Genomic DNA, 16,248 nt, shown 5'->3' with positions numbered 1-16,248 from the left:
TCATGGGCACGATGGTATGTTTGTGCGGACTGTACCCAGTTTGGACACACCATTAGCCCTTCCCACATTTCCATGCAGTTTGAATTGTGGCTTCCCTCCCTGCTAAGACAGTCATCACCCTTTATCACCCAAAAGTATGTCCAAGCTGCTCATCCTGAGTCCCTCTGCCGGCTCTTTTATGAGCACATACCTTGACTGGGATCTGGAGAGAAGACAAATTGACCAAATTTGCTGATCTTTGACCAGAAATGTGAGGCAAGGATTTTATCAGAGACTGCAGTGTGGGGTTAGGTCTATGGCTTTAGGTGTCTTACTGGGGAGTGTTTCACTTTTAGGTTACTGTTTCTCATATTAACATATTTTTGCTACTAAAGCATCGACAGGTTTTGTTTGAAATTTTTTCCAAAAATTACCGAGTACGCCGGAACATGATCCAGTCACGTTTGACTCAAGAGTGTGGAGAAGATCTAAGCAAACAGGAGGTGGATAAAGTGCTAAAGGTATGTCCTTTTTAGGCATAGCCCTTATCAAAGGCCGTGGGCCTCAGCTGAGTGCCACCTTAGACAAGGGTGGAACAAAGAGGAGGATGCCCGACTGTAAGGAAAGAGTTCCAGTCTGGTGCCTTTGTGCCAGGTGTGTCCGTGTTAAATAAAGCAAGCCTCCGTAGGGCCCTCCCAGCCACTCTGATGGTCAACAACTGGCAGAGGCTGGTGCTGGGTCTGTGCAGGAGGCCATCTTGTCCAGCAGGATGAGCGCGTGGGTCATCCTTGTCCTCCAAAGGACAGGCTGACTGGAACCCTGGCCGCCCGCGTGGGAACCTGGCACTGTTCTCACGAGTGTTGCTATAGCCACATACTAAGCTTGTACAATGTATGACTTTGAGTAGAATTACCTTGTTCAACTTAAATATGAAAAAGAATATTATGTCAAGTAGTATTATGAAAGTACTTAAGTATATTACCCGGAATCCTTTTCTGAACTGACTGTGGTACAGATATACTTCCCCATATTTTGAGCTACTGACCATTCAAGGCCATATGAACAAGTGATATGATAGTTTAAGCATCTTTGTTTTAGCCAACTTAGAGGTCTTTTATTTTTTAAATACAGTGGACCCTTGACTTACGAACTTGATGGGTTTCCGAGGGCTGGCTGTTGTAACCCAAGCTGGTTGTTTACCTGGGTACACGCTATAGATAACAAAGGCAGATGCATCTTCCATTAATCTAATTAACCCAAGTTGTTCATGTCGGGCTGAGGGTCCATTGTATCCTCAAAGAAAGGGTGGCCTATGGGCCAAAACATTGAGGAAGGAAACGGTAACTACCGCAGCTGCGTGATTAGGCAGTTCTTGATTATTTATATTCCGCCCATTAATCACAGATTGAACTTTGAAATTCTGGACAGAAGGTACTAGCTACCTTTCCTGCTAAACGCTGCCTTTTTTTCCAGGACTGCTGTGTAAGCTATGGTGGCATGTGGTACCTTAAGGGGACAGTCCAGTCTTGACAACAGTAGCGAATCACTAACCCAGCGAACCTGAACCCAAGGAAAGGATGGCACAGCCTGAAGTCTGAGTCTCGACTTGCTTGAGAAGACCCCAGAGCAAGAGGAAGTGCACAGCTCAGGGCCTGTGGCACTGCAAGGTCCAGGGACAGAGGGGACCCTGCACAGCTGGGGCAATGGCAGCTTAGGAGGCTGCTCCCAGAGAGGCTGGCTGGACCTTCTTTGCAGTACAATTTGAAAATTCCTGGTGTATTTTGCTTATCAATTGGTTTCATTCTCATAATAAAGAGTGTATACTGATGTGGGCAGGACGATGAAAATCACGGTTTAATATTTTCCTTTTTAAACTTCATGCCAACAAAGTCAAAGTTATGTTTACAAGATGAAGAAAACCTCAAGGTTTTTAATATTTAAAATGCCCAGAAGCCAATATTTAGTCTTAGATTATCTATTTGTTAAGACTTCTGCCAATTTCATTAAACCAAATTGAATTGTTTTACTGTTGGGCTCTGTGGCCACTTCACCTTTTACAACCACCTACTTTATGTAGCAGTCTCAACTGTTTACATGAACCATAGCAAAAAATTAGAATCAAATCCATCTACTCTTGATTTGCATAAGAGATGCAAACGAAACCAGGTAAGTATGGAACAGTGTACAAGTGAGGTTATCAAACTTTGATGTAAAAAATTTATATTTTGTGTATTTTTAAAATAAATGCTAATACTAAACTGGCATTATGGTGTTATGTTCACATGGTTACAGGCAGGCCATGTAGTGCATTCTGTGTGCTCGAGGGAAGGGGGCTGATAAGAGAGGGCAGTGCTATCCAGTGGCAATGTGTGAGCGATGTCATTTTTAAAGCTTTAAACAGCTACATTAATGTATTATTTAGCCCCAAATATCGAAAGCATCAAAATTAATTTTTAAAAGTTTTGCACTCTTTTTGTACTGAGTCTGGCATTTCACACTTCCAGCACTCAGTTGGACCAGCTGTAATCGATGTGCTCAGCTGCCCAGTGGTGAACATACCGGATGGCACAGCCCAAGGTGGCAACAAAAAATACAAGCTGGGTCGGGTGAGATGTGAATTTGGCTCCATGACTAAGGTGTTTGCCACGGCTATCTGTGGCCTGTGCTGCCGCCCCCTGCCAACACATCTCAGCTATTTTAGCCATAGATCACTAAGGTATCGGGTGGGATATGTTTGCAAATAAAGATTTGGTAACAGTTATATATTATGGTCTTGGTTCTCACTGTTAACATGTGTGGCCCTGAAGAGTAAACAAGGACCAGAATTGATCTGGAGTATGTCTTGGCCATCACGTACTAATAATATTGCTGTCTCCCTGAAAAGGGAAACCCCTCTGGTGGAACAGCACAGAAAATGTGTTTGTACTACCATGTAGCAGAACTTACTGGGTTGAGTGCTCAGTGAGGAAACCCCAGCCTTAAATACTTAAATTTATAAAGAAAAAGAAATGAGTGGAAACACTGAATTCAAATAGCTAAGCAAACATAATATAGGGCAAAAAATACTGGTTAAATAAAAACAAAGATCGGAAGGAACCTGAGCTCTCAAGATGACAGAACAGGAGTTTTCAGCACTCACCCCTCTCCCCAGCGTCAGTTTGAACAACTGTAATATCCATGTGCAAAAATAACTTCACAAGAGCCAAGGAAACCTACAGCGCCTGGGTGCAGACAGACAAGATCGCATTACACACAGCCCTTCCGCAGCCCCAGGCAGGCAGCGATGAGAAATCTGGGGAGACAGGGAGATGAGCATGAACTTTGCCCTGGACACCAAAGCGGGACCAGCCCAGTGCACTTAGTATGGAGCCACCCCAGCACTGGGCCAGTCTCAGGCTCTACACTAACCCTCAGACAGGCTCCAGGCCATCCCAAGGCCAGGCTCCCACTGCAGTGCCAAGATGGTACCTCGGGCACCGGGAAACACGTTTCAAGCCTATCCAGTTGTGGCCCCATCCTACAGGTCCACTCCCTACAGCCCTGTGCCAAAACACCCAAGGTCTAGGCCTGTCCCAGTAAATTTCAGCACTGAGCAGGCCACCAAGGATCCAGGTTTCAGAACTGGCCCTAGAGAGCCTGGTTCCAGGCCAACAACCCTACACCCAGGCTCCAGGCCAGTCTAAGTCCCTAGGTTTGAAGCCAGCCCTTGAAGATCAGGATTTGCACCTGGCCCAGCCCTTGGCTCGTCCTGGGGATATTGATCCCATGCCCACAGATGCGATCAACTGGTCTACCCCAGTGGATCCAGGCCCACCTACCTGCTGACCTGACTCAGGTACTAGGTCAGCTGCCTGACTCCAGCAGGCCTGCTTGCCAGTCAGACCAGATGGCTGGCCCAGAATTTCTGGTAAAGGACCTTCCAAAAGTTAGTCTGAAAAACTAGAAGATCCTATTTCTTACATGTGCAGACAGCAGTCCATGGGGTTAAGAACAGTTAGGGATATGTGACACCTCCAAAGCAATAAAATTAAGCACCAAAACTGACCATAAAGAAAAGAGGTTTATGAACTGACTGTCGAATTCAAACTTGGCAAACTCAAATTTCAGGTAAACGAGATCAGGGAAACTAAGCAAAATGAGAAATTATTTTCTGAAATCAGATTCTGAAGCTGAAAAGTAGAATAAAATGAAAAAATAAGTGTGTATGTCAACAGCAAAAATCCAGAAAATCTGAACTCAAAGGCAGATTATTTGAAAATACAGTGAAAGGGAAAGTGAAGAGTTTACAGAATTTATGGGACCGCATTACAAGCAAATATTTAAGTTATAGGAGTTCATGAAAGAGACCCATAAGGAGCCAGGCATGGTGGTACGCACCTGTTAGCTCTGGCCCTTGGGAGGCTGAGGCAGGAGGATTTTGAGTTCGGGGCCAGCCTAGTTACATAGGAGGCCTTGTATCAAAACAAGGGAGGGAAAGGAGGGAAGGCAAGCCAGAGAGCTGTCAGTAGAGATGGCTAGCCATAAGGGCAGGAAGCCTTATTTTTAAAAATAACAGCATGTCCAGCATGTGGTTACACACCTATATTCCCAGCTATTCAAAAGGCTAAATATTCGATCCCCGGTACCAAAAAACAAAACAAAACAAAAGGCTAAATAAAGCAGCAGGACTGGAAGTTCAAGGATGGCCTGGGTAAATTTAAAAGAACTTCCATTTCAAAATTAAAAAAAAAAAAAGAAAGCTGAAACGATACCTCAGTGGTAGAGTGCTTGTCTAGCATGCATGAGGTCCTAGGTTCAAACCCCAATTAAAAACGAAACTAAAAACAAAAGCTGTGCATGGTAGTTCATGCCTATATTCCCAGCACTTGGGAGGCTGAGGCAAGAGGACTGGAAGTTCGAGGTCAGCCTGAGCTACACAGATAGTTCAGGCCAACCTGGACTCCACAGCAAAACTGCCTCAAAAGTAACAAACAGAAAACTTTCTAAATTAGGGGAAAGATATGAATAGATTCAGTCTGTCTTAGTTACTTTTCTCCTGCTGGAACAAAATGCACAGCACCTACAAAGTTAAAGGAGGAAACATTTATTTAGCTCACGGTTTGTGCAGGTTTTAGCCCATCATTGGCTGGCTCCAAAGCAGGGTGGCACATGGCAGGGGAGAAGTAGTGCAGGGCAGGGCAGGCAGAAAACAGCCCGCAGGGAGCCTGCCTTTCCCTTTCATCTCATCCAGGGTTCAAGCCCACTGGCTGGTGCCACCCACACCCAGGGTGGACCTTCTCATTTCCCACACCCAGAACTGTGCTAAACCAGTGGACTGATTTAGTTACCACACCCTTCATCTCTAACTTCACATAGTTCAAGAATCCTGCTGTATAACATGGTGGTTATAGTCAGTGTATTATAATCTTCAAATGATTACCTGCTAAATGAGATTTTAAGTGTTTGCACCACACACATATATGATGTAAAGCATATGTTAATTAGCTAGCCATTCCACAATGTATACATATTTCAAAACACTGTACAATAAATATACAAAATTTTGTCATTAAAAATTAAAAATGAGGTAAAAATGTAAAAGGGAACCAAAGCACACTAACAGCTAGCCTGAAGGAAACTGTCACAGAGTCTAAATAGATACACTGAGAGGAAAAACTGCAGAGGAACTGGGTGTTTAAAATATGAATTATTAAAACTGACCAGAAACAATCCAACAGATCACTTATTATGGAGTGAAAAGCCTAGATAATATGGTTGAGTTACATCAACTCTTAAAAAACACATATACTTGGGCTGGGGATTTAGCTCAGTGGCGCCACTGCCTGCCTCGCAAGCGCAAGGTCCCAAATGCGATCCCTGATACCAAAACAAAACAAAACAAAAAAACATAGACTTGGTTAAACTTCAGCATGTAAAGAAAAGCCTCTGAATTCTAATGAAGCATTGGTTTAAAAACCTCACAAAATTCCATATAAATAAAAATCGCAAATTTTTTTTTTTTTGTACCAGGGATCGAACCCCGGCCCCTAAAAATCATAAGTAATAGCAGAGGCACGCTAAATAACTTTACTGTAAGAGATATACACAAGGGCTGGGGCTGGGGATTTAGCTCAGTGGTTCTGCTGCCTGCCTTGCAAGAGCAAGGTTCTGAGTTCGATCCCAGGTACCAAAAGAAAAAAAAAAAAAGAGACATACGCAAGGAGGACGATACCGGAAATAACCACCAAACCAGAAATGCAAGGGCACCCAGTTATATGCCTCATGCTATGAATAGGTCAAATGAGAAAAAGCACCTTCATCTCAGATAAAAAGGTACAATTCAGTTCAATAGCACATTAAGAGCAATATCACCACGATCAAATTATTTTTAGAATGCAAGAATGTTTCAACATACACAGATTGATAAGAAAGAGAAAAAAATGATCATCTCAATAGACTGAGAAAAAGCCCTGGGCAAAATTCAACACCTTTCATATTAAAAAGTCTCTCAATAAAGTAGGGTACAGAAACATGGTAGCTCAACGCAAACAAGGCCATATATGACAAGCCCACCACAGACATCATTCTCAATGGTAAAAAAGATGAAGGCTTTTCTTCTCAAATCAGGAAACAAGAATACCCTCTCACCACCTCTGTTCAGTAAGTACAGGGCACACAGCCAGAGCAATGAGGTGACAAAAGTAAAAGGCATCCAAACTGGAAATTAAAAAGTCAAATTGCCCTGTTGGCCGATAATGTGATTTTACATATAGACAACCCCAAGGAATCCACCAAAAGCCCCTGCAGAATAAATGCAACAAAACTGCAAGTTACAAAAATCAGCATTTCTATGCATTCACAATGAACTGGTTAAAAAAGAAATCAATAATCCCACTTATAATAGCATCACATATAAACACACACTTAACCAAAGGCAGGAGGAAGCTAAGGACAAGGCCAGAGAAAAGAGGGGGAGACCAACCTGCCTCGGAACCCACTTTCCAGGCGAGATCCGAGGCAAAAGGTAACCAAGGACCCACTGGGAAGAGGGCCCATTTGGGACAAGCTCCACTTTCCGAGTTAAACATTAGCCCAGGCCCAGCAGGCCCAGCTTTAAATACAATAGGAAAAGGTAACCAGGTAACTCAGCTGCTGGGCAGTAAGTCCCTGGCCTGTGCCCAGTGGCCTGCAACTCTCGGCAGACCCTAACCTTAGTTACTGTCACTGACATGCACATTTGACCTACTGGACTCTGGATGCTACGCCAGTTCCTCTAAGGGCCATAAAAGCTCCAAAATTCCAACACCAAATGGAAGGACTGAGTCAAGCTGCTCATCAGCAAGAGTCATATCTCAGACCAAACCCTCAATCCCAGCCCAAATCCTAAGGCTTAAAACCCTGGCCACCGAACACCTCAGGGGTCTGCTCCACCCTGTGGAGGGTTTCTGGTGAGGTGTTTTGGGTTTGTTTGAGACAGGGTCTCACTAACTAGCTCAGGCTGTCCTTGAAGTCACTATGTAGTCCAGGCTGGCCTCAACTTGCAGAGATCCTTCTGCCTCAGCCTCCTGAGTGCTGGGATTACAGGCATGCAGCACCAAGCCCAGCTATCCTATGGAGTTTATCTTATCTTTTTTCTGGTGACTGAGGCAGGGGGATTGCTTCAAGTTCCAGGCCAGTCTGAACTATATAGTGAAACCCTGTCCCCCCAACCCCCCCCCCAAAAAAATCAAAAAATTGATCCTGCTGCGAATCTTGGATGTCCTGCTCAATTCTTTAAAGACATCAAGATCTGAACAAGACCCCTAACCCAGTAACAGAATGACTTGTACACTGAAAACTATAAAAACACTGGTAAAGAAATCAAAAGTGACACAAATAAATGGAATGAGATCCCGTGTTCATCGACTGAAGAATGTCATTAAAATGTAGTACCCCAAATAACCTGCAGATTGAGGAAACCCTATAAAAATTCCAATACGGCCAGCTGTGGTAGTGCACACCTGTAATTCCAGCCCTTCGCAAGGCAAGAGGATTACAGATTTGAGTCCCACCCGTGCAAATTAGCAAGATCCTGTCTCAAAATTAAAAAATAAAAATAAAAAGGGCTGGGCTGGAGATTTAGCTCAGTGGTGCCAACACCTACCTTGCAAGCACAAGGTCCTGAGTTTGATCCCCGGTACGAAAATAAAAAATAAAAAATAAAAAGGGCAGAGGTGTGGCTCAGTGAGAGGGCTTGGTTTCAATGCCCAGTATCTCCAAAAATTAACAAACAAAAAACATAAACTCAATGGCATTTTTCAAAGAAACAGAAAAATAATCCTAAAATTCATTTGGAACCATAAAAGATCTCAAAACACCACAGCACTGAGCCAAAGTAACAAAGCTATAAGCACCACACTACCTGATTTAAAAATCTACTATGAAGCAATAACAAAACAGCGTGGTACTGGCCTAAAAATAAACATACTATGGAGAAAGGATAATCTCTTTAATAAATGACATTGGGGAAACATCCATGTGTTAGTCAGCTTTCTTTTACTGTAATGAACACCTTAATCAACTTAACAAGAGAAAGCTTTTATTCTGACCCATGTTTTGATAGGTTTCAGCCCAGAGTTGATATGTTCCATTGTTCGAGGCTGTGGTGGGGCACAAACGGGAGTAAAACCGCTTACCTCATGATTGGGAGCTAAAATGAGAAGAGGAAAGAGCCGGGCTGGGCGAGGTGATACATGCTGACAATCCCAGCACTCAGGAGGCTGAGGCAGGAGGATGGCCGCGTCTGAGGGCAGCCTGGGTTACACGGTGAGACCCTGTCTCCAAAAAACAAAACAAAACGAACAAAAATGAGAGGGAGAGGCACCAAGGTGCTTTTATTCCCTTCAGGGACACACACACCTTCTGCTAGGCCCACCTTAGTTTCCACCCCTCCCAAGAACACTAACTGGGGACCACGCCTTTAACACACGGGGGTGGGGGTGGGGGCGCTTTCCAGATCCAAACTACAGCAATAGCTACACGCAAAGAATGAAACTAAACCCTCACCTTCTACTGTACACAAAAATCAACTCAAAATGGATCACAAACCTAAATGTAAGAATTGAAACTAAAGCTCCTCGCTAGCAGTCTTGGCAATATTTTGGCTAGGACACCAAAGCACAACAAAAGCAAAAATAAGCAAGTCGGACTACATCCAACTAAAAAGCTCCTGCCTAGCAAAGGAAACAACAGAACAAAACGGCAGCCTATGTATTGAAAGATAGTATTTGGAAACTATATCTGATAAGGGGTTAATATCTAAATGTATAAGGAATTAAACTACAAAAAGAAAAAAGTGCAAAGGACTTGAACAGACATTTCTCCAAAAACAAAATGGCCCAACAATATATGAAAAAGTGTCGAACATCACTAATCAGGGAAAGGCAAGTCAAATAATAAGGTCTCATCTCACACCTGTTAGAATGACTATTACCAAAAAGACAAGAAATGACAAATGCTGGCGAAGGTGTGGGGAAAGAAGACCCTTGCAGTGTTGGTGGAAATGTAGATCAGTGCTGCCATTGTGGAAAACAGGATGGAGTTTTTCTAAAAAAACAAAAAAGAACTAACAAACTACCATAGGACCCAGCAATCCCTCTTCTAGGTATATACCCAAAGGAAATAAGATCTTTCTGATCTTGTAAAAATACCAGTACTCCTATGTTCACTGCAGTATTATTCACAGTAACCAAGATATGGAAATAACCAGTGTCTGTGGACAGACAGAAACAAACTGTGGCATATACACATGTACAAATTATGATTCAGCATGAGAAGACCATTTGTGATAGAGAACACCATGCTAAGAGAAACAACGCAGATATAGAACAATACTATATAATCTCACGAGTGGAATAAAGAAAAAACTGGAATACACAGAAACAGTACAACAATGGCTACTAATGGTGAGGGGAAAGGGGAAGCTGTGGGTCAAAGAGTACAAAGTTGTAGTTATGTAGGATGAATAAATCTAAGAAAGCTACTGTACCTGAGAACTATAGTTAAACAATTAAGTATACACTGGTACTGCCGAGAGAGATTTTAGGTTCTTTGACCATGCACACACACACACGACTATATGATGTGCATGCTAGTTTGCTTGACTGTGGTCACTTCCCTATTCATATCAAGGGATCAAAGTTTTATGTTGTATTAAAGATACATAAAAAAGAACATCAGGGGATATGGGCTAGGGGTGTAGCTCAGTGTTAGAGCACATGCTTAGCATGTGTGAGGCTCTGAGTTCTACCTACAGCACACAAAAAAAGGAAAAAAGCAAACGAGGGTATCTGCATAAACAAAAGGGAAAAGTAAAAATAATCATTTGATGATGCAAAATTCATCATTGATGTTAAATTCTTAAAACAGGGTTAGATTTCTGATTTTTTAAAAAAACCCCAACATACAATAAATCAAACACCAGACATATCCCTCAGGGACTGACAAGCATGTTTACTTGTAATGATTTAATAGTCCAGATGTACCAGCTAAAAGTTACAAGAGTTAGAAAAGGGTACAAAAATTCAAAATTAGTATTTTCAGATATATCAGGAGAATCAAGTAAAAGCTACTCTTGATGAGAATTCAACAAGATTGCTGGAATCAGTAACTTTCCTATAGGCGATGCATTAGAAGGAAAATGCTACTTCAATTATAACAAGACAAACCTTAAAAATGTGCAGAACCTAAGCAATAAAAATTTGAATGCTTACCTGAGATCTTCATTTGAACAAATGGAAAGACGTAAGCCTATGCTTTTGGAAAGAAGTCTCTGTATTATTAAGTTTGTTCTCCTTTGTCTTATTTAATTTTTTTTTTTTTGTTACTGGGGATTGAACTCCAGTCCTTGTGCTTGCGCAGCAGGTGGCGAAACCACTGAGCTACATCCTTGGCCCCTTATTTCTTTAATTTGATCTCAATAAATGTGGGGCCGGGGATGTAGCTCAGTGGTGCCACCGCCTGCCTTGTAAGCCCAAGGTCCCAAGTTTGATCCCCGGTACCAAAAAAAAAAAAAAAAGTACCAGCTTCTGCCTAAGAACAAACTAATTTTAAGGTTTAGATTGGAAAAATATATCCAAAAAAAATCTAAGAAAGTTGTGAATGTAATGACAGACATTTCACTTCTACTTTGCAGTTATGAAAATATAAATGTCCAGGTACAGCAATTAAAATCTGCAGTAGGCACATGAAAATTAAATCCTAGAACACAAAGAGAGGTCAAAAGTCATTACTGATCTGGGTGGCATTTCAAGTGATGGGAATAAACTAAACTGATATTCAAGCACAAAAAAGACCAAAGTGTTTTAACAAGGTAAAAAGTAATATAGTCTGGGGGAAAAATTTACAATATCCAGTTGCAAAAGTGTATTTCCTAAGTACTAGCACTCTTAAAAGATAAGCACAGAATACAAATGGTTAACATTAAAAATATTCAAACTTACTGATAAAAGCAGTGCAAATAAAAACTTCATGGAAAACACTTTTCTCATTACTTTAGCAAGGGGGCAGGCTGAGGCAGGATTGCTTGAGCCCAGGAGTTTGAGGCCAGCATATGAGACACACTGTGGTCAAAATTTTCTTACTAGTACAGGTGTGAGAAAACTGGCATCCTTAACATGGTGACAGTGGAAGTGTGTGTCAGTAAACTGGAAGATGGTAATAGCAAAATGCTCCTGTCTTATCTTCACGTCTAACAATTTATTTCTAGACTCAAATCCCCAAAGATACATACATTCATTACAAATTGCATTATTATTATTGGTAGTAGCAGAAGACTAGAAACAATTTATTACTCGCTGGGGACTGCTTCAGTGAAATACAGCTATAGAGTGGAATACTCTATCATATAGTATATACGTCATCAGATAAAGACATAGTTCAATAAAAACATAAGATTCAGATGACTTTACAATACACTGTTTAGAAATGGGGGGTGATATAAACATTCATGTGGCAGTGTACACACGGAATATTTTGGATAAGTATACTGGAAAAGTTGATTCTAGGGAAAGAGGTAGAATGGAAGTCAGGGAAGACAGGGAGGCTTTACAAATTGAAATCTTTTAAATTAAAAAAATAGAAATTCAAAGTGTTGTTTTAAAAAACAATCCAAAAGAGGGTTGGGGATTTAGCCCAGTGGCGCCTGCCTGTCTGCCTTGAAAGCACAAGGTCCTGTGTTTGATTCCCCCCCGGGGGCGGATGGGACGGACACAATCCAAAAGAAAATATAACTGGAGTTCATGCTACTTTTAGTATTTATATATTGTGAACCTTTCCCCCGAGTAAATGATCAAACACTTTGAGAAAAACTAACCAATGCCATGAATTCAGAATCAAGTCAGACATTTGTGAAATAGTGAAAATTAAGAGTATATGAACTTAAAAAAAAAAAGAGTATATGAACTTGAAAATATTTTTCAATCCTATAGTGGTTTTAATGAACATTGAGTAATATGTGCACAATTGGTGCAATTAACCTTCACAATCCCCAGCTTTCTGTCTAAAAGAAAATGGGGGGAAATCACTATCAACTCTTTCTAGAGATATGCTGGAAGGAAAAATTCATTTGACTATAAAAATGAAATGGCATAAGCTTAAAAAAAGCAGTAAGTCCATTTATTTTCACAAGTAGCTTTATTTAGCTTTTAGAAAAATATATACAATAATCAGAACTTCAGTTCTTTTAAATAGTTTTAAATTAAAAGTAGGCAAATGGGAGGACAAGTGTATTTCCACAGTCAGGACATCAATACTGCTTAATAAAGTAGTAAATAGGAATTTCTGCAGCAAGTCAGAATCATTTACAGGAATGACGAAAACTGAACAGGGAGCAGCTTCTGGCCGGCAGGTCTGCCAGCTCATGACACGAGGAGAGCCAGGGGTTTGATCTTTGTCTTTCAGCTTGAACTTGAGAGGAAATTCAAGGTTTACCTCGTCTACCCTAAGGTATGTTGCTCTGAGGAAAGCGCTTAAAGGTGGCTGGTGTCGGTCCTTGAGGGCACCATACAAGCCCAAGTCGCCACTTCAATCTGGTCTTCAGTCAGACCAGGACACATCAGCGTTACCTGTCAGTCACGGTTCAACCGGTAGCACATGTAACAAAACTTGTCTGCAGAGTAGTTCATGTCATTTACTTTGGATTAGACTCCCGCTTTCTCTTGAACATTCTTCCAAACGAATTCAGTTAGCAGCAACATGGTGAAAGATCTTGGCATAGCAGCCCTCTAACTTCCATAGTTTTGAGAAGCTGAGCAAGGAGGCAATGGGAATTGCTTTAGCTCTGTCCTAACAATGCCCTTTCCCCTCATGTCTTGGGTCATGGATCTCCTTCCACTGGTTCTGGGGCTTTTCCAACAACTGCAGTCTCATCCGCGCAGCCGGAGGCCAGTCTGTCATGGCATTTCCTAGGGAGTTTTGAAGGAACTGTAGAATTGGTACCAGCAGCCCCCTGCTTTCCTTGCTGTCTGAATTTGCTAAATAAGCAAAGTGGTGAGGCAAATGCCACAAGCAACAGTGGGCTTTGGAGTCTATAAGCAGTTGTTGGAGTGAGAGAGAGATGGTGGGAAACAGGCAAATTAGTAGGAGAGCTGGAAGTTCAATTAAGAATGAGAGGAGAGAGAACGGTATTTTGCTCTCTGTTCGCTTATTTCCTGCTTAGTTTTATTGATGCAGCTAAAGATCTCCTTAAACAATGCCTTGTACTCTGGAGGTGGTGTCTCAGAAGGAGAGCCGATGTGCTCTGGAGTGACAGAGCAAGGTTCCCAGCCATTGGCACCAGGCTCAGGCTGGGCATCAGCCCCGATCAGGTCTCTAGCGGAAGCCCTGGTGGTCTGCACAGCCTTGTGTGACAGGGAGTCCTGCTCCTGCTGGCACTTCTTCAGCAGCTCTTCGTACTTCACCTTCAGAGCACTATACTGAGTGTCCACTTCGTGCAGCAGGGAGACGCCCCTCTGCTTCACAGCCTTGGCCCTCCTGATGCAGGTCTCCTCATGGCCCTTCACGATGTCACCCCCCGCCAGGCTGCTGAGGACCGTGTCACTGCTGCTGCGCTTGAGAGGCTTTCTGTATGCTTCCGAAACAGTCAGGAACATCTCCTCCAGCAGGCTCTGGCTGGGCTCTTTGAAAGGAACCAACAGAGAGTCCGGCACCAGCTTCTCCACTCCATTCATAAAAGGATGCTCTGCCTGCAGCACACGCCGCATCTCTGCCACCTCGGCCTCCAGCTCCAGCGCCCGTGCCTGGTAGGCATCGACGGCTCTCAGCTGCTGCTCCAGCTCGCCGTTCTCCTTCAGCATGAGCCCGTACTCCTCCTCCATGGTCAGGCGCTTCTGGCGCTCCAGGCTCAGCTGGGCCTGCAGCATTGTCACTGTCTTCTTCAGGTGCTCGTTCTCTTCTTCCTCTGGGCTTTGCTGACTGTGCAAGGAAGCGATCTTCTCAGCAAACACATGGTCATAAATGAAATGTCTGGGGAAAACATTGGAAAAAATGCACAGGTCAACTGAGAAGGCAAAGAAGGAAGTGTGTGTGTGCATGTGTGTAACTCAATCTTTCAAAGGAGCTGTGACAATGACTACAATTTTTAGCCTATTCCACACCAGTACTAGAGACCAGTGGCTAAAATGGAATTGTGTAAGACTGGTAAATAAAAACATGAAACCAAACAACTTTCGTGACAGGTTCTTTTTTTAAACATCAGAAGTATTATAGAATATGTATTCCCAAAGACCAGCAGCGTGACATTTGCCTTACTGGGAAATACAATAGCCCAGGGTTCTCAGACTTGGCTGCAGATCAGAATCACCCAGGTGAAACCTATCTGACTGGGCTGGGGATGTAGCTCAGCGGCACAGCGAATGCCTGACAAGCGTAAGGTCCTGAGTTTGCCGGTACCAAAAACCAAAACCAAACCCCATCTGACTGCTACTCCACTGATTCTGACCTCCTGGTCTCCTGGTTGGACCTTGGGGTTTAGAAGCGCCCCAAGCAATCCGTAATATGGACCCAAGGTTAAGAATCATTGCTCTTTATGGTTTTAACCAGAATGCACATCAGAATCGCCTGTGCAGCTCTGCACCCACACCTGGAATCTTGACTTAGGACTGAGGGAATATTGTGCACTCAGAAAAACTCCACAGGGGATCTGTGTACAGCCAAGGGGGAAGAGCAGCAAAGGAGCCAGCTGGCCTCCCTGTTCAGTCCCTAGGCACCTTATAACTGGACTTATGTGCACGCTTACTGGATATCTGCCTCGCCGTTAGATGAAAACTCACGAGGGTAGGAACTGCGCCTATTCTGGTCACCTTTCCGGGTAACACAGCATCTGCTGTACAACAGGTGTTCAATACATCTTCAGAATTCAAACTCATAACTCTTAAGGAATTTCTTTAGGTCAAAACAAAACAAAACAAAACAAAACAAAAAAAAGCACCAAAAACTGCCTGAATTTTTTAAACAAATTTTCTATTTTTCCTTCACTCAAAAATCTATACACTGTGGCCGGGGATTTAGCTCAGTGGTTCCACCACCTGCCTCACAAGCGCAAGGTCCCAAGTTCCATCCCTGGTACCAACAAACAACCAAAAACCTATACTCTGATTGGGGTATGGCATTACACACCTATATTCCTAGCACTTGGGAGGCTGAGGCAAGGGGATCACTGAAAGTTTGAGGCCAGCCTTGGTTACATAGTGAGCTCAAGGCCAGCCTGAACTACACAGTAAGACCCTGTCTCAAAAAAACCCCAAAACCAAAAACAAAACCAAAAAACCACTTGCTAGAAGTATTTTTAATTTTAAACTAAGATTTAACATGTTTAAGATAATGAAATAAATGCTCTTGAGCCTTTCCAAAATGAGTTTATACAGAATTACTAACACCCAAGAATTTTAATTTGTATAAGTGGTTTTGTTCAAACTACTGGTGATTTAATAGCCAAGTGGCATTTCTTAAAGTAACACTTATAATGTATTGGAATCTAGAATCTGTCGATGACAGGGCGTATTCCTAGCTTGTAAATCAATTGAAAGTGGGCTCTTACTGGCGGAGGTCATACAGCTCTTTCAGACAGGAGAAGCTAGGTGCTGGTTTCTCCTGCTCACATTTCCTCGGTTTTTTCCCTGAGCCAGATGACTTCAGTTCCTCCACTTGGCTTTGGAGGTGGTCAATGTTGACTTGCAGGCATTCAATTGTTTCCGTCAGGCTGTGAGGAACAGAGAGAAACCAATTGCTGCTTGTCATATTAAATTAAGGGCA

General features: G+C 42.6%; 2 protein-coding genes across 13 annotated transcripts in view; one reads left to right on the top strand and one right to left on the bottom strand.

Moving 5' to 3' along the window:
* The window catches only part of Polr3e (RNA polymerase III subunit E), a 28,129-nt gene extending 25,892 nt beyond the window's left edge, over positions 1-2,237 (top strand). For all 9 annotated transcript variants that reach the window (XR_015450450.1, XR_015450449.1, XM_004855917.4 and 6 more), the window contains 2 exons: positions 375-500; positions 1,453-2,237. Coding sequence is in view for 7 of the 9 variants with exons in the window: in XM_004855917.4 (XP_004855974.1) it covers positions 375-500; positions 1,453-1,509 (183 nt within the window). In the remaining 2 variants the exon portion in view is untranslated. The remainder of the gene's footprint in view (positions 1-374; positions 501-1,452) is intronic.
* Positions 2,238-12,611: 10,374 nt separating this feature from the next.
* Cdr2 (cerebellar degeneration related protein 2) overlaps positions 12,612-16,248 on the bottom strand; it is a 33,348-nt gene continuing 29,711 nt past the window's right edge. For all 4 annotated transcript variants that reach the window (XM_021237310.2, XM_087209111.1, XM_004855925.4 and 1 more), the window contains 2 exons: positions 16,034-16,195; positions 12,612-14,460 (listed from right to left, as the gene is read on the bottom strand). In XM_021237310.2, the coding sequence (XP_021092969.1) occupies positions 13,596-14,460; positions 16,034-16,195 (1,027 nt within the window). In that variant the 3' untranslated portion in view covers positions 12,612-13,595. The remainder of the gene's footprint in view (positions 14,461-16,033; positions 16,196-16,248) is intronic.

The sequence above is a fragment of the Heterocephalus glaber genome, unplaced genomic scaffold, assembly GCF_053883595.1.
Source record: "Heterocephalus glaber isolate CG9 unplaced genomic scaffold, H.glaber_assembly_v1.0 deba00000943, whole genome shotgun sequence".
Lineage (NCBI taxonomy): Eukaryota > Metazoa > Chordata > Mammalia > Rodentia > Bathyergidae > Heterocephalus > Heterocephalus glaber.
Note: the sequence above shows the minus strand (reverse complement) of the source record. Positions and strands in the feature narration are given on the sequence as shown.